The 26,664-nt window shown below is 34.8% G+C and overlaps 2 protein-coding genes across 6 annotated transcripts in view; one reads left to right on the top strand and one right to left on the bottom strand.

The window, feature by feature from the left end:
• KCNH7 (potassium voltage-gated channel subfamily H member 7) overlaps positions 1-13,371 on the top strand; it is a 475,858-nt gene extending 462,487 nt beyond the window's left edge. For both annotated transcript variants that reach the window (XM_070507994.1, XM_070507993.1), the window contains exons 15-16: positions 6,144-6,336; positions 7,662-13,371. In XM_070507994.1, coding sequence (XP_070364095.1) covers positions 6,144-6,336; positions 7,662-7,928 — 460 coding nt within the window. In that variant the 3' untranslated portion in view covers positions 7,929-13,371. The remainder of the gene's footprint in view (positions 1-6,143; positions 6,337-7,661) is intronic.
• Positions 13,372-13,984: 613 nt separating this feature from the next.
• Positions 13,985-26,664, bottom strand: part of GCA (grancalcin) — a 38,154-nt gene continuing 25,474 nt past the window's right edge. For all 4 annotated transcript variants that reach the window (XM_070507995.1, XM_070507997.1, XM_014860201.3 and 1 more), the window contains 6 exons: positions 25,762-25,831; positions 24,840-24,883; positions 24,402-24,549; positions 21,737-21,850; positions 21,335-21,393; positions 13,985-20,451 (listed from right to left, as the gene is read on the bottom strand). In XM_070507995.1, the coding sequence (XP_070364096.1) occupies positions 20,425-20,451; positions 21,335-21,393; positions 21,737-21,850; positions 24,402-24,549; positions 24,840-24,883; positions 25,762-25,831 (462 nt within the window). In that variant the 3' untranslated portion in view covers positions 13,985-20,424. The remainder of the gene's footprint in view (positions 20,452-21,334; positions 21,394-21,736; positions 21,851-24,401; positions 24,550-24,839; positions 24,884-25,761; positions 25,832-26,664) is intronic.

Here is a 26,664-nt window from a genome sequence, read left to right as displayed (position 1 = left end):
CTCATTTCTTTACTGCCAGGACATAGAGTATGTGAGAGAATGAATGGATGAGTGACAGGGACAGTCGTGATTCCTTTAGCACAATTCTTGCACAGTACTCGCAATTGGTTAGCCTAGATTAAAATCATAACTCTACTACTTAACCATTTACAGGATGACTGGGTCAAGCCATTTAGATTCCAGGCTCAGTGTCTTTCTTTGACTCATACCTGCCTGCAGTGCTGTTGTAGAAACTAAGATAATATATGTGGAGGCTATATATGCTATACAAACAGAAAATGTTGTACTTGCAGTTAGGGAAAATTTGATTAACAATGAACGGCACTTCTATTATTGGTGTTTCTCTGAGTGTGCTGTAGTCCCCCCTTAGCCACGGGGCATACATTCCAGGACCCCCACTGGATGCCTGAAACAGCGGATAGTGCTGAACCCTGTATATATTATGTTTTTTCCTATACATACAAACCTCAGATAAAGGGTGATTTATAAATTAGGCACAGTAAGAGATTGATAACAATAACTAATAATAAAGTAGAACAATTATAACGATATATTGTAACTGAAGTTACCGTGGATCCTAGCAACCTCAGCATATGATTTCTTTCTACCCTTATTGAGTCAAGAATTTTCACCTTTTCACTTAAAGGAAGCACTTTATGGCTCCTCTTTGACATATCCAAATTGCCACATCGCCACTCTTGTGCTTTGGGGACATTATCAGGTAAAATAAGGGTTACTTGAATGGAAGCACTGCGATACCGCGACAGTCAATCTGATGACCGAGATGGCTACTAAGCGACTAATGGCGGGTAGCATATACAGTGTTGATACACCACACAAAGGGATGATTCACGTCCCAGGTGCGAGAAAAAAGGGCAGTGGAAGATTTCATCGTGCTGCTTAGAACAGTGTGCAATTTAAAACTTATGAATTGTTTATTTCTGGAATTTTCCATTTAATATTTTCAGACCATGGTTAACCACAGGTAACTGAAACTGCGGAAAGCAAAACCGCAGATAATGGACGACTGCTGTATTTTCCTCTTCACGTGTATTTTTACATTTCCTGATTCGGACCTTTTTTTCAGGACTAAAATTGAGATGTGTAGGGTTCCCTCGTTGCCTTGTCATTGCTAGGAATCATTGCTGCTAGCATAAGTCAAAGATTATTGAAAACATTTGTTTTCAATATTTCCCAGGGCTGAAAGTATAAACTTTTAAGGGCATGTATATCTAGGACTCATTTGGTTTGCAACTGCCAATTAGTAACAATAATGATTATTTTATTATATTAGTTTTTTTAAAATTATTACTTTATGAAACTCTTTCACAGCCAAATTGCAATTAAATCTCTTTTGGCAAGTTCCTAGCACCTGCATGTCCTTTGACACACTTTTTTTCTTTTAACTAACTTCTTTCTATTTGTCTCTGATTATTTTCACAAACATTTTATTGCCTAACTCAGCTTAGCCTCTTTTGGATTTAAAATCCAAAATATTACATCTTTGCCATACTGCCGTCTCCAACAACCTCTCCCCTCCGCTTTACTCTAGAAGCAAAAGTATAGAAAACAAGTTTGGAGAGGGCGGCTCAGTTCAGACTTCGACTTCGCGGAATGAGAATCCTGGGACACTTTCTACAATCGAGTCTACCCTGTTTAGCTTCAGCATTCTGTTCTAGTATAGAACTGTGAATTTCTACCCCATCTGTCTCATCCAAATACACATATTAAACCCACAATGCAATAAAAACAAATATAAATGGTGGATCTGGAGTCATCCTTGCTGTTGCTGCTTTTCTGCTTTAATGGCCAATAAAACTATATGTAGGGTTAAAGGTTTACCTAAGAAATGTTCTTATATGTTTATATATTATGCCTACAGATATACATGTTTAGGGAAATAGTTAACTCTTGATCCTAAAGCAGTGCTTCTCAAACTTTAATGTGCATTCATATCACCTGGGGATCTTGTTAAAATGTAGATTTTAAGTTGGTAGGTCTGGAGTCTGGCAGAGATTCCATATTCTAACAAGCTCCCAGCTTTGACCACTCTTTGAGTAGGGAGGCCCTAGAGAAGCTAAAAGCTTTTTGAAATGATTCCATCCCTTGCGGAACAATTATTCTGTGTGTCTTCACTATGGCACTGAGCACTTGCTTTGCCTCAGTGTTACAGCAATGTATGCACTTCCTTCATTTTTCCTTCCTAGGTGGTCTGCTCCTGTTAGCATCTGAGACCAGAGTCCATATTTATTCATCACCATGTTCTCTCCTCACTTTCCTACCTAACACAGTGCCTGGTACATTGTGGGTCTTCGAATAGGTAAATGAAAACATTCATTTTACACAGTTGTATAGCTGTGCTGATGTAAGAGAAGAATAATAATTTTCCTTCTACCCTTCTGAGTTCTCGGCTGAGACGCCTGTCATAAAGGACAGATTAACAAGAGAAAAACAAACAGAAGTTTGTTAACATCTATGCATCATGTATATATGGGAGATATATAGGGAAAAATGAGTAACTCCCAAGGCGGCTTAGAATTCAGGATTAAATACCATCTTAATAGGGAAAGGGGAGGGGGATGGAGGCCTCTCAGAGGAGAATTAATGATTTTTAGGAAAGATGAATGGACCTTTAGAAGACTAGATAGGAAGTATGATAATTTGTGACAAAGTTTGCCTGAGTGTGGAGTCAACTTCTAGCCTCCTCTCCTGTGACAAGAGTCAATCCTCCCTGCTTGACGAAGCTCTCGGGGAGAGGATTTATGACAAGTGAGTTCCTTTTGGAGGATCTGCCTTTAGGCAGATAAGGGGTGTTCACAGAAAGCCTCTCCCTGCATTTGCTGTTTTTCAAGCACCTACAGCTCAAAATTATCAATGTGGTGAAGTGGCATATTTGGGGGTGGCATATTCTGGTAACTTTCACTGACAAAAAAAAGTTATAAAACTGGGTTATTTATTCTTTTCTGTTTTAAAGACCACATTGGACTTTAAAACAATTATCTGTAATTCCTCTTGAGTAAAGTAGATTATTTAGTCTCAGTAGAAGAGTCCATTCCAGTTAAGCCAATAGACCGTAGTCATAAAACATGAAAATATAATCTATGCATAGTAAAAATAGTCTTCACTGGAGCTTCCATTTGTCGAATGTCTTAGTATGTTCAGGCTGCTATAACAAAAATACCATAGACTGGGTGGCTTATAAACAACAGATATTTCTTTCTCAGAGTCCTGGAGGCTGGAAAGTCCAAGACCAAGGCACCAGCAGATTTGGTATCTAGTGAGAGCCCACTTCCTGGTTCATAGGTGGCTGTCTCACTGTGTCCCCACATGGTGGAAGAAGGAAGGGAGCTCTCTGGAGTCTCTTTTATAAGGCCACTAATCCCATTCATGAAGGCTCTACCCTTATGACCTAATCCCCTCCAAAATGCTCCACTTCTTAATCCCATCACATTGGGAGTTAGGGCTTCAATATATGAATTTAGGGGAGGGGGACGTAAACATTTAATCCATTGCATTGAACTACCCAAGATATCAGATAACCAGTTAATAAAACAAAACTAAGTATTCAAAATCACTGCAGGAAGGGAGACTGCAATCTTAAGATACCAAGTGGTATCTAAGGAGGGGGAGTAAGAAGTAGGATATTTATAGCATTTTGAAGTCTGGGCCTTTCAAGGTAGGAAGGTGATTGGAATTTGGCAAAGCTCATGATATAATAGTTCAAGATTGATGGACATAATGAGGTGAGAATCTTGAAACAAGTCCGCATAAATAAAATTTGTTCGATAAGCAAGTTATTTGTTCAGATGAGTAGACAGCTGTCTCCAATGAGTTCATCTGTAGAAATTTCCTGAAGGAGTAAAGTTATTTAGACTTATTTTTCTCTGGCAAAGTTTTCCTGGAACAAACAACTAAGCCACGTTGACAGAGGTAGTCTACAGTCTTATCTAAGCCATGTTGACACAAACAGTCTCACTTCTCGCCCCGCACCTGTTACTTCATCAGCACATTTGAAGGTGAAGTGAGTTCCACTCATGGCAGCATGTTACAATCGCTGAAGCCCCACCTTCCAATAGACTTTTTTCTCATAGACACTATTCAAATAGATAGAATCCGTGATATAGAGATCCTGTTCGCTGGAGATCACTGCTGTTTGACAAAGGTTTTATAGGACTCAAACATTATCATGATTTTTGACTCTATTGAGTCTTGAATCCCAATTGTTGATGAAGTTTTTATTCCACTCCCCACCCCCAAATCCTTTTATTTTTATTTAGTCATTTATTTATTTCCTGAGGAAGATTAGCCCTGAGCTAACATCTGCTGCCAATCTTCCTCTATTTTGCTGAGGAAGATTGGCCCTGAGCTAACATCTGTGCCCATTTTCCTCTATTTTATATGTGGGACACCTGCCACAGCATGACTTGATAAGCAGTGCATAGGTCTATGCCCAGGATCTGAACTGGCGAGCCCTGGGCTGCCGAAGTGGAGTGTGTGAACTTAACCACTGTGCCATTGGATGGGCCCCCAAATCCTTTTACATTCAATGTAATAAACAAGTGTAAGCCACTCACTAAATATTAAATGCTGTTAATGATAGGACATGTTTGTACAGAAATACTTATGATGAAGTCTGAACATAGAATTTTCTTTCGGGGCTCAGAGGAGAGAAAAATTAATTTTGAATGGGTCAAATAAGGGAAGATTTTTGGGTACAAATAAAATTTGAGCTAGACCTTGAAGAATGAAAGGAAAAATTGATGCACAACCATAAAATAACAAATCTGCTCAGTTTAGTTGGCACCATAAAAAATGAGATCAGACCTACAGGCAACAAGTAGATAAATAAACTAGTTGATAACTCAATTCTTCTCTTTTCAGTGTGTGGTTCTGACATTTGCAAGGAACAATCGTGTAATTTATAGCTATTGGTTTAGAAGACACTAAGCTATATGTCTATATATATCAAATATAGAAAACCTCTAAGAAGAATGTGTCATGATTCTCAGAAGGGAGATTTGTAGTATCAATATTAAGAACTAAACATTAAAAAATGATCTTTTTCCATGTTTTTCATGTTTATTTTTGTTCTCCCTCAAATCAAAGGTTAAATTCTCTCCACTTTGAATTCCATAAATATAGCATGTATGTAACTGGGCAAAATTAGTTCTATGATTTTAATATTTTTGGTAAGATTTACCTTTCTTTGCATTTTTCATTCAGAGACAAAATAGTGCAAATAAATAAAGAGTTAAAAGGAGAGTTTTCTAAAGAGGCATATGGTCCAAATTTTTTTGTTCTTATGCCCACAAAATTTTCTGTTTTTTAATGATGTTAACACATGCAAGGGAGGGGAGTCAGACCTATTGTATTTTGCTATTTTCCCTTGAATTTTAATTTAAAATGAGAATGAAATTAACAGGCCAGTTGGCTACTTGTGAGCTTTGGGGAAAAAATAATCAGACTGGTATTTTGCAGGCTAGATGGGTCACAGAAGCAAGCGAACTTTAACGTTTGGTCTGTTTCCTAAATACCAAAGGCCCTGAACAGGAGATGGGAACAAAATTTAACATTTAACAGTACTTAACATTAAAGAATACAATGATTACTATACACTACTTGATGTGAATAGGAGACAGGCAAGGCAAAATGAAGGTAATATGAACTAGAAACATATAAGAAATTATCCAGTTGTTGCAACTATGAAAGAAATGTGCTACCAAATCTATTTTTTAAAAGTAAATAAAATGTTTACAAGAAACTGAGCAAAGCCTGATTAAAAAGCAAAGACAATTATTGATTAAAAGTAGATTCTCAGTGCGTTTTACATTTTGAAATCAATAAAGCTTAACTGCAAAAATTTAATACAATGTGCATTGTAAAAACATAGAGTAATCCATTCAGCTGTTTCTCTGTCAAGATCTTATTGAATGAGCAGGAGAGCAATGGTCTTTGTCAGAACATTAATGAGACATCGAAAATGAGCAACAGCCAGGGGAGAATCTCCATGCTCCCTCTCCTGTCCTTCTTGTTTAAAGCAGGGCCGTGATTCTGTTTGTGGGTGGTGCTGAAATTTTCTCATGTGCTTTGCAATCCTGGAATATACTTAGGACTGTCTCCCCCCATTTCTCTCTGTCCTGCAGACTTGAATCCCAAATGACTGCTGACATCCAGACCATCTTACAGTTGCTGCAGAAACAAACCACTGTGGTCCCCCCAGCCTACAGTATGGTAACTGCAGGAGCAGAGTATCAGAGACCCATCATCCACCTGATGAAAACCAGTCATCCGTTAGCATCCATCAAGACTGACCGGAGTTTCAGTCCTTCTTCACAGGTGAGTATAGATAGTGTACAACCAAGAGGGTTTCTCAAAGTGTGGTTCCAGGGACCACCTGAATCAGAACCACCAGGTGTGCTGGGGAAAGTACAGATTCTCATCCCCATCTCTGTTTCTACTCAATTAGAATTTCTGGGAATAGGCCCAGTAATCTGCATTTTAAACAAACCCCCTGATTCTTATGCTCATTTAATGTTTGAGAACAATGGACCTGGAAGAATGACCTTAAAACACTAGCATTTTTTTTTTAAGAAAAAGTTTTTTTCAAGAATCAATCTACTTAAGTTTATATATAGTAGAGCTTTGAATGCTAAGAGCCCTGGGTCCAGAAAGTGCTTCAGAGAAAGGTCTGTAATTTGCTCAAGCGATAAGAGGCTGGGCAGGGTCAGAAAGGAAGGGGAGGAGAAATAGTAGCTGGCCAGAGAAGACCTGAGATTCAAGTGCAGTCAGGCTAGTAATCTCATCTGTGCCCCACCCATCACCAGAGATCTATAAACTTTCCTCACCTTGAGGTTGGTAAGAGGAGGAATGTTGAGGTGTCCTTTATCCTGCCTCTGAAGCCCTCTAAGAGGGCCCTTCTGAATTATGTTAATACAAAAAGTCTAGTTCCTTTGGAATCCCACTTTGGAAATCAATCTTAATTACTTAAACACTATGGCCAAATTGGCCCTACGAATGATGATTTAAATTAGGATTTACAGAACAATCTTGTAAAACTTTTTTAGAAGTTTGGAAATTTAGTGCAAAATGTTCTGGGAAATGAAACTACATCAATAACAGGAGGTAATGTGCAGAAGGAAAATAATGTGATCTTTCCAAAATACGAAAGTAGAAATTTATTTATCTCTAACTAGTTTTGAATGGCTGGGAAATATGCAAAACCATGTACTTTGTTCTGTTTTCAGTGGATTTAGATAACATTTTCTGACCAGGGATGGGTGATTTTCCTTCCTTTTTTGTTTTCTCTCCTCCTTATACTCCTTATTTACTAAAAGACCCACGTTTCGGATCCCAGTTTTGTCTTGAATTGAACTAAAATTCATCTGGAAAACTCAATGTGAAAAAAATGTGTAAAAAAAGAAGAATCTGATCTGGCTTCAGAGTAAAATTAAAGTTCTTAGAATGGTTGTTAAGGATTATCTAAACTGATACCTGACCTCTGAAGTCTTGACTCATCTTTGGGAGGGAAAGTTTGGTTAATACCACCCATCAAATTCGAATTTATGGGGAAAGAAAACACATTTAGGCTTCCTGAGTGTAATTTTAGAACTGTGTCCAAATGAATTACAAAAATGAGTTTTCTTTTCTTTTCTTTCTATCAGTGTCCTGAATTTCTAGACCTTGAAAAATCTAAACTTAAATCCAAAGAATCCCTCTCGAGTGGGGTGCATCTGAACACAGCTTCGGAAGACAACTTGACTTCACTTGTAAAACAAGACAGTGATCTCTCTTTAGAGCGTCACCCAAGGCAAAGAAAAACTTACCTTCCTCCAATTAGGCATCCTTCTTTGACAGATTCATCCCTAAGCACTGTAGGAGTCTTGGGTCTTCATAGGCATGTTTCTGATCCTGGTCTTCCAGGGAAATAATCATTTTGTACTATTTACTCCACATACAATGTAAGTGCTTTTAATGGCTGTTTTCCTTTTTGTATTTAAATCCTCTCTACTTGACTCAGGGGCTCACAAGGTACCATTATATGCAAAAGTACTGTATATTTTCCTAAATTGAAGCTTGTAAGGTAAAATTGAGCAGTTAGGATGTAAATATACAGATGAACTCTTTTGTTCCAAATGTTAAAACTGCCAGCATCTCAAGGCACCTTATTTTTTATTTTTATTTTTTAAATCATGTGCATGTTAGGAAACTCCAATTTCTCTTGCATGGAGACTCCTATTTACGGCTTTTACTAAACCAGTACTTTGTTATGAAAATGCCTTCCAAGCAAATAAGAAACCAAGGGATAAAATTGTTCATGGATGCAACTCAGACGATCCTCAACTCATGGAAATTCAAGGGGGAGAAAGAGAACTTAGTCACTTTTGAGAACAGATACCCTTCTGTATGGAGATGTTTATAGTTAATTACACTCATTCCACGTCACTGGAAAAAAAAAAGTTTTAGAGTTATAAATCTCTGACAGTATAGGAAGTCATCTCCAAATACATGAATGTAGGCCAGCAGTAATGAGGACAAAAAGGCCTTTCTATTTAAAATTCTGTCTCTAACTGCATTCGCAAACTACCTAAAATATTTTCCAATGGCACATTTCCTTGAATGCTTAGAAACAAGTTTCTCTAACTTTTCTTTTTTGAGGGGGCAGGAGGGAGTCTCCTTGAGAGCTGTTACAGTGTGAGTGATAAATTGACAACCACAGCTTTCTGATTCATATTTTAGGGCAATCCTGAATTTGATCAAAAGAGTGGACGCACATAGTTTTCTTTTCAAAAAATGTACAATTTTAATGGATATGCATGGCAAAACTGGCTTCCATTAAGTATATGCTGTTCTATGGCTTTCTGATTCCAGCTGTGGAAAAACGATGTGCATTTACCTGCCTATAAAGGAAATGCACACATTCCAGTAAAATTTCAGTTTTGTTTGGTTATCAAACATGTTTGCTAATTGAAGATTAAATGGAAATCTTTTATATATGGATTGGGCTGAATATATATTGACCCCAAAATATTGGAACATATAATATCTTCAACTGTTAGATTGAGGGGGGCGGTGTATGTGCCTCATAAAATCAGGGTGTTGAAAAAATTGCAAGTTAATTTAAGATTCTGATTAGTCAATTTCTAGCTAAGTTTTATTTTTCATTTGAGTAGTTTTAAGCTTATTACAGACTGATCCATTATATCCTTTCCTTCTGAAAAAAATTTTGAAAATTTTTGAAAGTTTCTTCGTCCTTTACTAATTCTTACACTCACACATATTTTTAAAGAAACATTATATCTGTGCATAATATTAAATGGATTAATTTCTCTCTCTCCAGGACAGAAATATAATCTATTGACTTACCTTTACCCTTGACATTAATATATTAGTTTCAAATACAAGCAATTTATAAAAACTCCTGCACTATTTAAAATATGATTAAAGTGACCTTAAGTTGCTCCTTAAATATTTTTAAATGGTCACATAAATTGATAAAGTGTGGGAGGCAAGCTGTAGGCATAAGCATGTTCTTATCCCTGCTTAATTTTTGAAAAACCAAAACATAAGCGACCAAGTACATATGGCAAAAGACCAGTAATTCAGTAAAAGTATAATCATTTTAACCAGTGTCCCAAACCATTTGGTTTTATGCAGATACAAATTTAGGGACTAACTGAGGCTTTCTGTTCCTCATTTATGGGTGCCTAGCAGGGGAGAGAGAAATTGCTAACCTTGATTCAGAGGACGATTTAGAGATTTTATATACATATTTTAAGCACATTTTTGCAGCTGCAAAAAATTTCCTAAGGATTGCCAACCTAAGTTTCAGGGAAATTCAGGATGAATTCACCAGAGTCTGTTCATCTGTAGGGAGAGAGGATTTTGCAGGTGAGAACTTTAGATCTGATTGATTAGTGAAGGCTTCAGCTGCAACATTTGGTATGAAATGTATAAAATTCAGCCTTCTACAAAAGCTTCAATACTTTTTGATAAAAATTGAGCATGAAGGAATGGGAAGATGGGGAATGGTGGGCAAGCACCCAGCTTGTTTAAATTCTAGTTTAACACAAATCTTTTTTCTTCTTAATTCCTTGACATAAAATAATTGCTTGATATCAAGTTCAGCGAGCTGGACAGGGTTAGGAGGGTCTCTTCCTGAGGATGTTAGCTTATAAACAGCCTGAGCAGGGGCTGACCCTGTGGCCGAGTGGTGAAGTTTGTGAGCTCCGCTGCAGGCGGCCCAGTGTTTCGTTGGTTCGAATCCTGGCCGCAGACATGGCACTGCTCATCAAACCACGCTGAGGCAGCATCCCACATGCCACAACTAGAAGGACCCACAAGGAAGAATATACAACTATGTACTGGGGGGCTTTGGGGAGAAAAAGGAAAAAAATAAACTCAAAAAAAAAACAGCCTGAGCAATATTAAGATGCAGTTAGGCATAAACGTCAGAAGACTCAATGGTTAAAATGACTTAAAGATGACCAAAGCAATTATCTTAATTTACAAAATTTATCTCTTATCCCAGCCAAAGATCTAATGCCTAAAATCACTGTCACTTTCCCCATGGGCTGTAGCAAAAACAGTCTGTCCCTTCCATCGAAGAGCCTGCTGAGAGCCAGGTTTAACTGCGGCAGCCAGTAACAGCAGTATAGCAGCTGTCTCCTAGGTAATTAGAAGCACTAACATAACACCTTTTGCCTCTCACCTAAAAATAATGTTACCTGGTCCCCAGGCCTAAATAAAATGCCACCTAAACTCTACAGTTTATTTGGATTAGATGTTTTCCTGCTGTTATTAACTGCTGGGCAGAGAGCTGAAAGTTAAGACTTATCATTTTACCCTAGAGGGGAGTTTCATACTCTAATTAGTTGATGAAAAAACCAGGAATAAAAAACGTTGAAGCAGGTGCCGGCCTGGTGGTGCAGCAGTTAAGTTCCCACGTTCTGCTTTGGTAGCCTGGGGTTCAGACCCCAGCTGCAGACATGGCACCGCTTGGCACACCACACTGTGGTAGGCGTCCCACGTATAAAGTAGAGGAAGATGGGCACGGATGTGAGCTCAGGGCCAGTCTTCCTCAGCAAAAAGACGAGGATTGGCAGTTAGCTCAGGGCTAATCTTCCTCCAAAAAAAAAGAAAATGTTGAAGCAATGTTCTTGCGGGGTCTTTAAATTAATAGTCACTCATTCAACAAACATGAGAAGGCCAGAGAAAATTTGGGACAGCATAGTTTCTTAAGTCCATTATAATGGGTTGGTCATCAGAGTCGAACTTTCCAACGCTTCTAGTCAGGAGATACGGAAACAAAGTCAGCACATGAGCGGCATTTGATGTCAGGTTTAACGTGTATGTCTAAGGGTTGCTTACAAAGTCCTCTTGGAGGTTGATCTTTAGCAATGGCTCCAAAAGGCCTAAAAGAGCAACGACCTTATCCAAATGTTATTTAAAATCCCATTGTATACTATCAAAGGATAAAATGTATCACCTGATCGGCATATCTAAAATAATAATTAACAACAGTCTCTTTCTTCCGAATGCTTTTCATGGTTAAAAAAAGGAATTCGGTAGATCTAATTATTAAAAGTGAACTGCACCACTCACAATTTATAAAATAGTGGAGTCTTTAAATTGCTTATCCATAGGTAAAACCAAAACTAGATCAATATATTTAAGTAGTTTTCTTACTGTAAATGAAATTTTTTATAATTACAAAAAAATTCAAATGTTATTGGGTTTCTAACCATATTTTTGCCGTAAAACAAACCTGTCTATCATGTGAGTTCAGAAGCCCTTGGAAGACAAGAAGATGATGTCCTCAAGTGTAATCCTAGAATTAGCAGCTCTAACACCACCTGGGAGCTTGTTAGAAATGCACAATCTTGGGCCTAACCCAGACCTAATGAATCAGAAACTCTAGGAGGGGGTGCCCAGCAACCATCTTTTAACAAGCCCGCCACCAGAAGATCCTGTTGCACACAAAAACTCTGAGAATAACCGACATAGATCATGGGCACTGCAGTCAGACCAACCTGGGTCTCAGGATGAGTTCTCTCATTAAGAGCTGTGTGACCCTGAACAAGTTAATTAACCTCCCTGAATCTATAAAAATGGGATAGCGGTACCTGCCTCGAAGCTTGTAAGGGAATGAGATAACATATAGCAAAGTGCCTGGCACATAGTAGGTGCTCAAAAAATGCTAGATTCTTTGGTTCTCATCCAGGAACACGACATTAAAAACAAGCAGGACAACAACTTTCTACAATTTAGCTTTTGCATAATGTGCTTTGTCTCCAACTAAACAGCTGTTACCAAGACTAAAGTTTTTGATTCAGAAAAATGTGAGTGTAGCTATTGTTTTCTCTCTATTTTGCACTATTAGGTTTATAGCTTTAAAGTGATACTATTTACAATAATAATAGTGAGAGTCTGAATCTCATTGTTACAAACATATCTTCTCTGAATCGACTTAAATGCCAAGTATGCAAAGCTGATCTGTCGAATTCAGTACTACTAGAATGTATACCGTAAAGGCTGGCTCACCGTGGAGGCCCCTCTCTACATCCATGATGTAGTTCCCAAACACGATATAGTTTCAAACATATTTGAAAATACATTTTCAAAATACAATTTTGAAATAAAATAGACTTTCTACTACTTCAGCAAATAGAATTTTACAGTTGTAGTGGTTCTTTCCAGGCACTGAGGCTCACTCCCTCACGCAGAGATACCTTAAACAGATCTTAAGCTAAGAGCTAAACTGCCTAAGCTCTGGTGTGGAACGGTGGAAATGGCAAGAGACTCAATGTGGTAAACCCGAATTCAAATCCTACCTTCTCCACTTACTCTCAAGGCAAACTCTCAGTGAGCTCCATTATCCAAAACTATAAAAAATGAAGGTAACATCTTAAATATCTTGAAAGAGTGTTGAGAAGCCTCTGAAATATCTATGTGGAAGTACTTTGTAAACCATAAAGCACCAGAAAACTGTAAGATCATCATGTGACTTGTGCATCCTCACCAGAGGTGGGAGTATTACGGTGGAAGTGCGGAAGCCCTACCTACGTCTTCGAAAAACCTTCTGTTCTTCTTTCCCCTACCCAACACTGACCCCATTTACACTCTGTGACAAAAATCTGTGAAGTGATTCTCACACAACTCTCAAAGATCCATTTGCTTAGAGTAGAAGGCCAGTGTTAGGGAAGCTTCTTCTGCTATAGCATTCCAATATTTGTCAAATATTGTCTTTGTCCAACATCCATAAAATTACACATCTGCATCGCAATTGTTTTCTAGGTATGTAACACCTTCTCCCAGCCCCCTCACTTCTCAAGGTTCTCAAAGCTGTTTTCTTGTGGTTCTACTTAGCATGAAGTGATGTTAACCTTTGAAAAACTAAAAGGGTCATGTTTTAAAATGCTTTATAAAGTATATTGTGATGGATCAGTGACCAAGCTTAGAATAATTCATTACATGCTCTTGTGGTATAAATATACTTTGCTTTAAGAATATGCGATACAGAAAAAATTCACAGGAAGACATGAATTATTAATAGCTGACAGCATGAAAAGACATTATCACAAGGCTTATTTATATAAACTATTAAGTGGAGGTTGAAAGAGATGATAACAAGAAGTTATTTAAAATTAACGTTATTACTATGAACAGAAGAATAAAACATCTATAGAAATGCAATGCTAAGAACTCAGAACCATATAATCAATTGACCAATTTCATTGTTCTACCAATCATAATCAAACTTTTAAATGAGAATAGCAAAAAAATATTACAGAAATGCTCCCAATATTTTTACAAGAAGTGGCAATACTAACACGGTTATTTTTGAAAAGCTTAGATGAATTCCTAAATTGCAATCATGACATCTGTGACTTCCATTAGTTAATTTGTTTTTTTGAGAGACACAAGTTAGTACACTTGTGGTTTTAAAGCACTATACATTTAACCTATATTCTTTATACTTCCTCTGTGTGTATTTTATTGTTTTTAACTTGAAAATAATCACAACTATTAGCATTTAAACTGTATTTTTTGCATACCGACATCATAGTGTTTGAGCATATAAGAATATTCCACACCATTCCATCATCCTTATTTAGGAGTAAAATTCAAGGATCATTAATCTTATAATTAACTCCTCCACATAGTCTCATCAAAATGCCCCTATAATTACAATAGCATTGAAATTATATGGCACCCTTTTTCCAAATATTAGAGAAATATAGAAATATTGAGAAATCCCTAGTTTTTATCTCCTAGTCACTTACTGATTTTAACTAAAGAACATTACCTCTTTTTAGCTGGAATCTGCATTCTGTAATTTTGATTGGAAAATGTATATGAATGTTTGCCAGTTAAAGAATAACACATTTCGAAAAATAATGTGTGTAACTACTTGAAAATGTTAGTCATCTGATATAAAGAAGCTCACTCACATTGGTTAAGTAGTAAGTACCTTGGAATGCTTTAAAAGTAATGAAACAATCTACCAAAACACATACTTTTTCCTAGTCTTTAGGCACATAATGTAGCATGAAATCATGATGCTTTTAAAATACTCTGTGCAGAGATATTTATTTTTTAGCAAATATTTTCTTCAAAAATTGGTATGCGGTATTGACAGTGTAATCTACTTGCACAACTAGTTTTGCAATAACCTACGAATAACTGTAAATAAGGAAAATGTAAATTTCATGTAAAAATGGTTGCAAATTTTTGGTAGCTACAAGTGTACAAGTTGTATTGAAAATATAGTATATATACATAATTTAAGAATGAAGCATATAATTTCTGATCTATTTATACATGAAAATTCAAGAATTTGTAAAAGAAATTATTTTGGGGAAAAAGAAAGTAAATCTCATTAGCTAGTTAGGATACTTTTATTAGAGAAGCTAATTATTTCCAACATTTTACTAGGTACAGAACTAGATACAGGCATGGTGGTACTGATGTATTTCATGAAATCACACAATTGTCACAGTGCTACTGCAGTTTTACTCAGTTCCATTGGGACGATAGCAAGCTGGACTGAGTGGGAAAAAGCATTAAATCTAAAATTAAAGAAACATAAAAACATTTCACTTTTTATTATTGCCTGTCAAGAACACAATAGTAATTAATTAAAATATTTATTGTTTGATTACTTAAAATTTCTGATGGCTAAACAGGTTTTAACTTACACATCAAACAAATTTTTTATAATGTATGCTTGATTCATTTTTTCCCATCAAGAATGAAAATATCTGGATAACATTATTTTCATTTCACTAAGTTTCATACATTCTTAATTTCTCCCCTAGAATCACTCATTTATTATTTAAGAAAAAAAAATCAAACTATCTTCAAAGACAACTTTTAAATAAAAATTTGTTGGTTGTAATGTGGCATGTTCTAAGGTAGGGACCGCTTAGTCTGTTTGGTGGTTTAGATTCTCCAGCATTCATTTTTAACGGTTTAAAGGTTTAAAAAACCAAGAGAATATTTCCCTTTTGATAAATGAAAAATCAAATCAAATACAAATTAGCAGAAAGCACTGTATTGATAGCTGTAAGTGAGGCAATGAGAAAATGAGAATCAAAGTGTGAAAAAGGTAAATATTTAAAAACTTAAAAGTCTCTTGCCCTAAGACAAATTTGGGGGTAATGCATTTAGATAGCTTTGGAAAATTAAATATGCATCCAAATGTTCAGTTAATCCTAAAATCATTTCAAATGGCCTAGAATTTTCAAAAGACTATGGATCTTTAGTATTTTTCTAGAGCATTCAAACTGGCGCGGTTCAGGTTATCCTTTGAAATTTCAGTGATCATAGCAAGAAAAAATGTGATTAAATACAGTGAACCAAACTGCAAATGACTGTATGCATGTAACTTTAAAGGACATATTTATATTTTTATGCTTAGGGGAAAGGGCCGGGGCCCTCCTCCACCCCCTCCCCCCATACACACACATATCAGAAGAATGTACTAATTCCTGGCATACTTGCCTCTGAATATAGTTATTAAATGAAGACCTAGCCCAATTCTTCTCAATCTCTGTAAGCTTCCCAAATTGCCACCATCTCTGATGCTGCAGAAGGGGCATACCTGAAAACATAAGTAACACACAGGCAAGGACCCTACTCATTTCCCGACTGTACAGCACAGCACAGTAACATAGAAGTGCTGCCAGAGGCCACTCGCTATACATTCAGACGTACAGAAGCACACTTGAGTTTTGAATGCTCGCAAAATAAAACACAAAGCTGCATATTACCAAGCTGCTTGGGTAAAAGGAATGTTAAATAATATAAGGATCTTTTCTTTATATGCCAGTAAAATATGTTTTTTAAAACAAGTAGAAAAAGACATGGCAAGAAACAATTAAAAGCACAAATTTCCCAGCATTCAAATGAGCTGACAGTGAGTCAGACAGAAATTTTTCATAAGTTTCCCCATATTTTGCTAGAAAGTAGTTTTGTGTTCAGTATTCTAAAGCATAGGAAATTTTTAATTTAATAAATGGACATATGTAATGTTATGACCTTATTCTAGACTACAAACTATCTGAACAGTATTCACTTAAATTCCTGTCAGCATTCATCACGTTAAAAACAGAAGTTCTAAATTTTTATTTTTTCTTGGTATCATCTAATATTACTATGAAGTCTAGCTATGCTCTTAGATGATACCTTAGCATTGTCTATTTATGTCAAAATGCTTAAGATTCACTACATAAATTTCAATGAATTAAGACCAAAAAAGTTGTGATCTTTTGATATTCAAAGTAATAGAAGACTCATGGTTGCATTTTAAAATGTAAGAGAAAAGAAAAAGATGCTAACCTGAAAGAAGTCTTGGATTTTACTCACTAGATTTACCATATTTTTGCAAATTTATTCCTATTAATTTCCCAGAAAACTGCTATAAAGAAATAGAAAACATATCATCTATAAGTTTGTCAAACATAAAGGACAAGAAAAGCATATTTTTGACAAATAGTATTTATTTTGTTTGTCCAGTTTAGTAACGCCATAAAATTACAAGCGAACTTGATTTGTATATTTAACTTAAATAATTACAAATTATTTTTTTTAATTCAACAGCCTTTAAATTACATTAATAAATTCTACTTTCTTCCAGGTAAATGTCTTTTCTGGAAATAAACATATCACTTGACCTTTTTTCTTATTTTTTGTTTCTGTATGCATGCTTAAATAGATAAAATGAGCACAGTCCTTGAAATTACATTTAAAGTGGACCAAATTAAGATTCTAATAGTATTGATTTCCCCTTAATGTAATTTACAATGTGTAAACTGCCACTCGAAATGGAGCTGCAATAGCTGGCATTTAATCATTTGGCAGTGTTTTAGGCAGAGATGAATTATTGCACTGTTATTTGAACTGAAGCATCTCATAATATATATGTAACAGATTTTGTATGATACAAAACTTCACAGCAAGCTATTTGAATGTTTATTAAAAAAATCTCAAAATGACATGGAAACGTTTACTGTATAAATAAAAGCACTTAGACATTGAAGTGTACATTATTCAATAATTTACATCATCATAAGAAAACTGGGTGTGAGTTAACCAGTACAAGCTACCATACTCCGTTCATATTCCAGTCATGTCCATCATAAAACGATTTAATTTTTACTTTAGTAATGGATGCCTGTTACATCAATTATCTTAAAAGCATCAAAAAAGTGAATTGCATTTCAGTACAAAAATCCCAGTAAAATATTACGTATGCCTAAGGTGTTTATAAGATTATTTATTTAATGTAAAGTGCAAAAGAATCGTCTGACAATTAAGTTGGATTGGCACAGAACATTAGTTTTGCTAGGGAAAGGGGTTCTGTAGTCAAAAAAGTTCATAAAAAACTCGGTCAAGTAAAATTAAATAGGATTTTATGTACCTTAGGCTTTATCCAGCTCCCTGAGGAGCATGGGAATTTCCCAGATATGTTTGGACATGCAAACTCCTTTTTCACAGATCTCCTATGACCAAAAGTCACAGGAACATCTTTGGAAAAGGAAGAGTTAGAGAATTGTGCAAAGAGTTCTAATACAAAGTGTTATTTGGCAGAAACTTATATGAATAATACCATATGCCATTTTTCAAGTTTTACCTCAACCACAAGTCTCTTAGTAAGAAAAATTATAACTGACCTCAGAATAATAAAGTAGCTGGACTGGCTTTAAGCTGGAGGTTGACTCCAGGCTGCTGTGTCACATTATCACCATTATTCAACGTAAACGATACACAGTGTGTTTACATTAGCTTTTGCCTACAGCACTTCTAATCAGAATTCTGTATTTTTTATGGCTCAGTTAACATCCTCTCACATTATCAAATATATGTTCCTGAAAAGAAATTAACAGCCAGAGGACAAAATTATATGAATTATTTATTCACATATTTTTATAAAAGTGACCAAATGAATTTGACGGCTAATTATATAAAATCATCAATGTCAAAATGACTATACATTACTTCCTTTCCAGGATTTTTTAAAGTGAAGGTTGATTTAAAATTCCATAAGTTTATAAAAAGTTTTCTTCAAGATACTGCTGTTGGGGCCCAGGACAGGCGGCCTCAAAATATTCCACAATGGCGTATTATTTTGAATTCAAGTCGCTCGAGAAGCAACCAGTACAGGAAGAGCACTGGGACCCTCCCTTGTCTCTCTGAAAGCAGGAAATCAATCTCCCAGGTGAAAGGCACTCTCCCTACATCCTTATCGCCAGAGCTGGGGGATACAGGGCTCAGAGGCCTGCAGAAACAAACCTTGTTAATTCACTGTCTGCAGCCTAAACTCTGTTTAACTTCCTCACTAATCACATACCTCAAACCTAAGTTTCTTTATCCTGTCAATTCCTCACAAATTTATTGGTTTTTGTGTAAAAGATATACACACTGCCTGCTTCGTTCACTCGCCGAGCATCATTTTCATAACTCTCCCGTGTGCACGTAATTAAACGGGGTTTTTCTCCTGTTAATCTGGTCCTGTGTAAATTTTACTATTAGTCTAGCCGTAAGAACACAAGAAGGGTAGAAGGGGGAACTTCCCTTTCCAGGACAGTGCCATTCATTCTTTAAGAAATGCAGAGTTTTGTAAAAATTATAGATTAATTTGGTCATCAGCCATACTAAAATTATGTCAATTTGTATTCACCTTTAAGCTAGAAGATATTCAGTTACAGTATAAGAAAAATATGTGGTTTATTAAATCTTCATTAAGAAAAACTTAGGGTGTCTCCCAAGAAAGGGGCTGGATTAATTATAACAGCTTATAACTAGGGATTTTAAATGCTAAGGATCTGGTGACTCCACTTTGCAATTTCCATAGCAATATCACTCAGAAATGTCACCATGGTGCCTACCGTGTGCAGTACCCCACATTACACAGATGTGCTCAAAAGAATTTTAAAAGACTTACTGGTTTACTAATGCCAAAACCACCAGCTAATGTTGTCAAGAAAGTCACATTTGTAATTTCTGAAAATTTAAACAGAGTGGTAGACTATCTACTTTTTTTTAACTTTGTAAACAGTTGGCATTATGTATACACAACAATGCAGCTTAACAGAACAAATTTAAATGTTGACTTTTCATTAAAAAATTGTCATTTCCAGAAAAATCTAGATTTAGAGAAAGATGCCATTTCAGGTTTTCTATGTCTTCACTAACAAAATAAAGTGCAGAGAGAAAAGTTGTTTATTAAGAACCTTTTTTCCATAGGAGACAACAAAACATATTGAAGAAAAATATAAAATGCAAAAAAGAAAAGATATTGCCTCCTATAGTCTTATTTCATTATTGATTATTTTATGGTCCACCTAAGGCAATTTAAAATAAAATTTTAGGAACTACAATTTTCTTCAACACAAAGACCCATGAAGATTCTGTTCTCTGATTATGTGATCAAAGAACAAACCCTATTACGAATATGGCACAAAATCCAGGATTCTCCTTCTAGTTCACCCTGAAACACCAACAACTACAAACAAAATTTCAATGTATAATTTGTAACTTTCAGGTAAGTATAAATTAGTTTTATCTAGGCTTTGATCATTTGGCTTCTTATATAATCTATCTCGTAAGTACATTCCTCTAGGTGTATATTATTAAAAATTAAGGCTAAGAGATATTTATATCAATTAATCATACCAATATTTTATGACATTATGCAGATAGCTGTAGAGTGATAACTTTTCTAAAAGCAATAATATCCCAAATACAAAAACATCTCTTTTATTGCTTTGAACAGTGTGCTAAAGCAAAAACACATAGAAAGGGAAAAGATTTAACAAGTAGGAATATGGAAAAGCTCCAAAAGTGTTAATTCAAAGTGATCCAGTTTGTCTCTTCCAAGCAGAAAAATTCACAGTATTTCTTCACCTTTCAAATTCTAAATATTCAAATTGCCATAGTGCCCTGCAAAAACTAATACATAAGCAAAATCATCAGCTTGTAACAATAAAATGGTAATTTTTTTTTTAAAAAAAGATTGGCCCTGAGCTAACAACTGTTGCCAATCTTTTTTTTTTTTCTCCTCCCCAAAGCCCCTCAGTACATAGTTGTATATTCTAGTTGTGAGCGCCTCTGGGTGTGCTATGTGGGACACCGCCTCAGCATGGCCTGACGAGTGGTGCCCCAGGCCACAGAAGCAGAGCGTGCAAACTTAACCACTCGGCCACGGGGCTGGCCCCTGGTTTTTGTTTTTGATTAATTCTATTCCATAAAAGCATTTTCACAAGAGAAAATACTTTGAGTTTCCAAGGCTTATAATTCAAACCACTATATACTAGTAATGTTGACCCTATAACTTACACATAAGAAAAACACAACCAAACCAAACAAAAACCCTGAAACATTGAAGCACATGTGAAATATAAGTTTCCTATAGCTTCAGTTAAAAAAAACACAACTGGAATCACGTTAAAACAACCTTTGAAATGAGAAATGAACAGCTTCATAATCTATCACAGAAAAATTTCCTATCTCTATTAGAAAAAAGATCACCACGAGTAAACTACTCCTGATAAAAATAATGGTAGCTTTGCCTTTAAAAATTATTTGGAAGATAAACTGCCAAAAGCCTGTTATAAAATTTAAAAGCATTTTTATGTTTAATATAAACTCACATTGGTACTTGTACCAATATTGATTCTTATATTTACATTCAGTTGAAAAATACAGAAAAAGAACATGGTCTATAAAATATATTATTCCCAGTATTGATACCAGGGATCACTTAAATTTCTGATAACTATGAACACATCTAGAACACAGCATAAATATCTAAAGTGTTATTCAGGATACTTACATCATCATATATGAAATTCACAACCCCTTGTTGCAAGTGGTCTCTTCTCCTAAAGAAATCTTTCAACAAAAAAATTACTTTTTTATTATAATTTAAAATCTATAGTTTCAAATACTTGGTGTCCCCAGGAACTAAAAGGATGAATAATTTCATACTCAATTCAATTTTAAGTGATTTTATATCCAAGGCAACTGAAACATGAAGAAAACTTTCCAAAACAGAGCTACAACAATTTTTCAGTATTTATATTCCTAAATTTTTAAAGCCTTAAAACTCTGACTAGATTTAATAGTGAATAAAGGAGAGAAACACATGATATCATAAACTTACTGGAGAAAACGACAGATACTACTCAAGAAAAACAGCTACTTAATACTGTACCCATTTTTAAATGGTCAATACCTGTCAATGCTCGAAGCTTCACACAGCAAGCAATATAATCATCAAAGAAGATTCTGCCATTCTTGCTATAACGTCTAACAATAGCAGTTAATGTTTGAGGACTCAATCTATAACCTAAAAAAAGGGATTGATAAAATTAAAATTTCTAAAACCAAATGCCGTAAGACCACCAGAACAAACATTGCATGCTTCTTAATAGTCATAAAATAACTTTCAAGATACATTCCATAAAAATATATATTAGAAACAAAACGTTCATAATGAAATGGATCAGACAGAGGCTTCATTACTAACAGTTAAGTGGTAAATAAATATCACAATTCTATCTTTGTGATAAAGTCAAAGCTAAGGAAAAGAAAATAATTATCTTTCTGTGTCTTTAAAATATATTTTGATTTTGAAATAATGTCTAGGGTATTTCATAGTTTTAAGTGCTTCAATATTTCAATTCTGAAAGTTTATTTATTTTTTACTCTTCAGGTGCTTTATTTATTTTTAGTTTTTTATTGAGGTATAATTTTATGATTATGAGTTTCACAGCATAATGATTAGAAAATTTATATTGATCCAAATGATCCACTGGCAAAATGATCAGACTGTCAAATGATCACCATAATAAGTCAACACCCATCACCATACAGTTACAAAAATATTTTTTCTTGTGATGGGAACTTTTAAAATCTACTCTCTTAGCAACTTAGAAATATGCAATACAGTATTATTAACTATAATCACCATGCCGTATGTTATATCCCCATGACTTACTTATTTTATATGGGAAATTTGTATCTTTTGAACACCTGTACGCAATAATTCTGTAATTTTACAGTTCTTTAAAGAATATCAAAACAAAGATTACCAGTGATCTTTGCTATCATTCAAATACTATAATTCCCACTGAATATATTACTTATATGTATCTTTTGTGGCCAAAGAAAATCTGAGGATCAACATGGTTATTCAGAAGGAGAAGAAATATGAAAATGTTATTCCTTTCTGTCCCACAACCCCTATTCTGTTTCTTCACAGACTTTCATCTTAACCACAGACTTTTCACTATCTTTTCGGTTCTTTGTTGTTTAGACCTGGGACTCCAAAAGTTTTTGCCTACATACTCTTATCAGTAAAATGTTTTGGATCATTCACTCCCATAACAGGCATATTAATTTAATTTTAAATTCTATACATGCATTACTGTCTGATTATTTACATTTTAAAAATATATAAAACTGAAATTTAAAAGATAAAAAAAATAATTAGAAATATAAATTAATATATTCTACTTTCTGCGCCCCTATAGATGGTCCTGTGAATTTAATGACACATGTACACTTTACTGTGAAGAATGCTGGCCCAGAAGTATTGTCTTCATATATTACCAGATTAGTAGATCTACACAAAAGACACTAATTCATTCAAAGGGGAAAGCAATAAAAATAAACGCAATAGGAAAATTCTATGTGTAGCTATAATAAAATGTAATCCAGGAAACTAGGTGAAAGGAAAGGCATAAATTAATAGAAGTAAAACATGCAAACTAATATAATTATATACATTGCATTTTGAACTTCCCATTAGAGGGGTATGATCTGGATGTGGTACTGATAAAATTCTTAAGATTTCCCATAGCATTCTAAGCAAAATAATATGAATAATTTTAAACATATCTGAAGATCTTAAATTTGAATAATCCAGAATACCTCTTTGTTACCCTCGACTGCCTATGTGAACTCTTTGGTGGCTTTCCATTTTGCAAAAGGTTATACTAATTTTCCAACGTTATGCTGAATTAAAGACCAAGTTTAAACCACTGGGTATTAAGGCTCTTTATACGGCCAGGATTGTCCCTAAAATCACCATCTGTTAAATTAAAATATCTACTTATAAAACAAATCACTGGTTGTCACTTCTTTAAATTAGAATTTGAGATAATTTGCATTGGGTTCAGATTTTAACTTCAAAAAGTTAATTTTCTTACAAATGTATTTTGTTTAGAAATGAGTATAAATTAAAATGACAAGGGTAAACACAATTAAAAGGACTACTTACAACTGCATTAACTCTAAGCAAATTAAATACCCCTGCATATTAGCACTTTTTGAAAGAAAGTAGACTGAGAATCTTAGCTTACCAGAGATTTGATTAAAAAGTTACATTCTTTTAACATATTCTAAAATGCAGACTTCCCATTTTGGGATATTTTTATCTCTACTGTGTGTTCTATGCTACACAAGAAAAAGAAGAAAAACAAAAAACATGGTTTTTACTGCTGAAAAGCTAGACTACGATATGGAGACCTGTAATTGACTGAGATAAGCCTTTGTTGTCAAATTAAAGATCTTACCAAGTCAGCAAAGAACACAATGTAAATGCTAAGTGAGTACTAACAATTAGAGGAATAAATTTAATATACTCAACAGAGAAAATTCAGAAATGATTTTATCAACCAGAATGCATGAATGACCATCTTTTGAAAAAGTCATAGATAAATGGTTTTGTTAAAGGTCTAAAGTCAAAATTTATCTACAACCCTGAAATCAAACTAGGTAACTGCGGATGAAATAATCTCTCTCTTTATTACCTAGCAAATTGCAACAATTAAGATTCATCTGATCTAAGAACAAAGACGACCTGGACAGAGTCTAAAGAATGTTAATATTCTTACCCATAGCAGCAATAGCTTGATTCAATTCATGATGCTCTACTGTGCCACTCTGATCTTGATCAATAGTTATGAAGTTTTGCTTCCAGGCATTAAGAGCTGCCCAAAGTTCTTTGAATTCATTAAATCCCATCTTTCCTGTGTAATCTCTCTGATAGTTTTATTAAGAAAAATAAATTCTGATACCAAAGAGAATTCATCTGACCCCAAACTCCAACGTACTGACTAAAAAATTGTTAGGAAGCTTTCGTAAGAGTTAGTCAAATTTAGCATATGAATAGATTTCTGTGTAAAAAAAGGAAAAGCATGAATTTAAACAGGATCTTACAAAGTATTTTTAAACTCTCTGGCTTACTATGGTCATTTATAACCAACAATTGCCTTAATATTCAGAAGCAATTATTCTATATTCTAGTATTTTCTATTTTTATTCAAGGATACATCCAACATGGCAATCATAATTCTGCAGGTTTCCAAACTGAAGGCTATAAAACATATTTATTATTCCAATTGGTGTCTTGCCCAATTTTATTTATGTAAAATTATGATAATTTCTATTTTCGAAATATTTAAAAATTGCCAAAAACACACAATTACTCCATCAACAAACTTTGATGAAATGTTAGGCATCCATAGTAAAAAAGAAAAAGCTAAAGTAAAAATTACTACCCTCAAACTATTCACATCTAGCACGGGGATTTAGGTAATTAAATAAGCAATTATAAAATAAGTGAAAATTATTGTCATGGGGAAAACAGCTCTGGTCTTCCTAACATAAATGACAGTTGGGTTTAAGTAGAAGTTTGGCATATACTGTGATTACAAAACTTGAAAGAGTTAGAGATTTAGTTCAAGCTTGGGATATATGTGAAGCAGTGGCATAGGATGACATCAGAAAGGCAGATGAAGACCAGATCATGAAAGTCTTGAATGCCACCCTAACTGAAGTCACTGAAGGATTTTCAGGAGCAGAGGGGCAATTCTAAAATGTCCATTTCAGAGCATTAGTTTACAATGAACAAACTATAGAAGGATGAGACTGGATATAGATAAATCATCTGGTAGTGTATGGCAATCGACCAAGCAAGAAAAAAATGAGCTTCTGGACAGAAGCAACTGTTTTTCCTTGGGGGAAGGGAAAAGAAAGGAAGAAGAAATAAATATGAGTGGTTAACATTGGAGAGATAGAAACGGACAATGAATAGTTATTTTCATTACAAGCTTTGGAGAATTATGTGACTTTTTCAACTACGCGTATATATATCTGTGATAAAAATTTTTTTTAAAATATTTTAAGTACAGGGACAAAAAAGTCTGAAAATTAATTCCTATTCCAATTTTAATGGGGTGGGGGAGATCTCACGAGAATAAGTTCCACTGATTCCAGACTGTGTCAAACATTTCTGGAGTTCTTCAGCATCCACTTCACCATCCTGTTAAAAAATAATTATAGACTGATTTACCGCGCAGTTATATAAATATGCATTCTTCAAAACATTATTCTATTATCAACTATATAATTACAGAAATATTAACAGCAAAGAACATCATACAACATGAACAATTTTTTCACAAATTACATTCTACTAATTTTTTAAGCATTTCAAATATAATTTATTTTCTCTGCTTCTGAAAAATAGCATAATCACTCTGTCCTATAATAGCTCAAAATAATATCTTGTGAGAATCATTGTACTTCTACTTAAAATAGTTAGAAAAATGCTTCAAATGTGTTCTGAAAAGTCTCAAAAACTTTCCCCTTGTGCCCCTTTTGGGGCAGATTATTTGTACAGGATAGTGAAACTTTAAGTGGAAGGACAAATATTTTTTTGACCACCACCATTACCCCCAGCAAAATTTTAGAGTCCTCCTACATTTCATTGCTATTCTTCTGATTACTGACCAAACATTCTTATTTGAACTTATGGAAAATAAAAGTTTTTAATGCAAACAAGAAATCACAAGAGAAGCAAAACAGGTTGAATATTCTCATTATGATTCAGTACCTCATTCCATTTTCTAAAAAAATACAGAGTAATTTACCTGGAAGTATCAGATACATTGTCACAAATGCAAAACAAGAGCTCTGAGAAAGGATCAAGGAGGCAAATTTAAAATATGTACTTTGTGAGGCTGGCCCAGTGGTGTAGTGGTTAAGTTCATGCACTCTGCTTTGGTGGCCTGGGGTTCACAGGTTCAGATCCTAGGGAGACCTACACACCACTCATCGAGCCATGCTGTGGCAGTGTCCCACGTACAAAATAGA

This window comes from Equus asinus, chromosome 4 (genome assembly GCF_041296235.1).
Source record: "Equus asinus isolate D_3611 breed Donkey chromosome 4, EquAss-T2T_v2, whole genome shotgun sequence".
NCBI lineage: Eukaryota > Metazoa > Chordata > Mammalia > Perissodactyla > Equidae > Equus > Equus asinus.
This window is presented reverse-complemented; position numbering and strand designations above follow the sequence as displayed.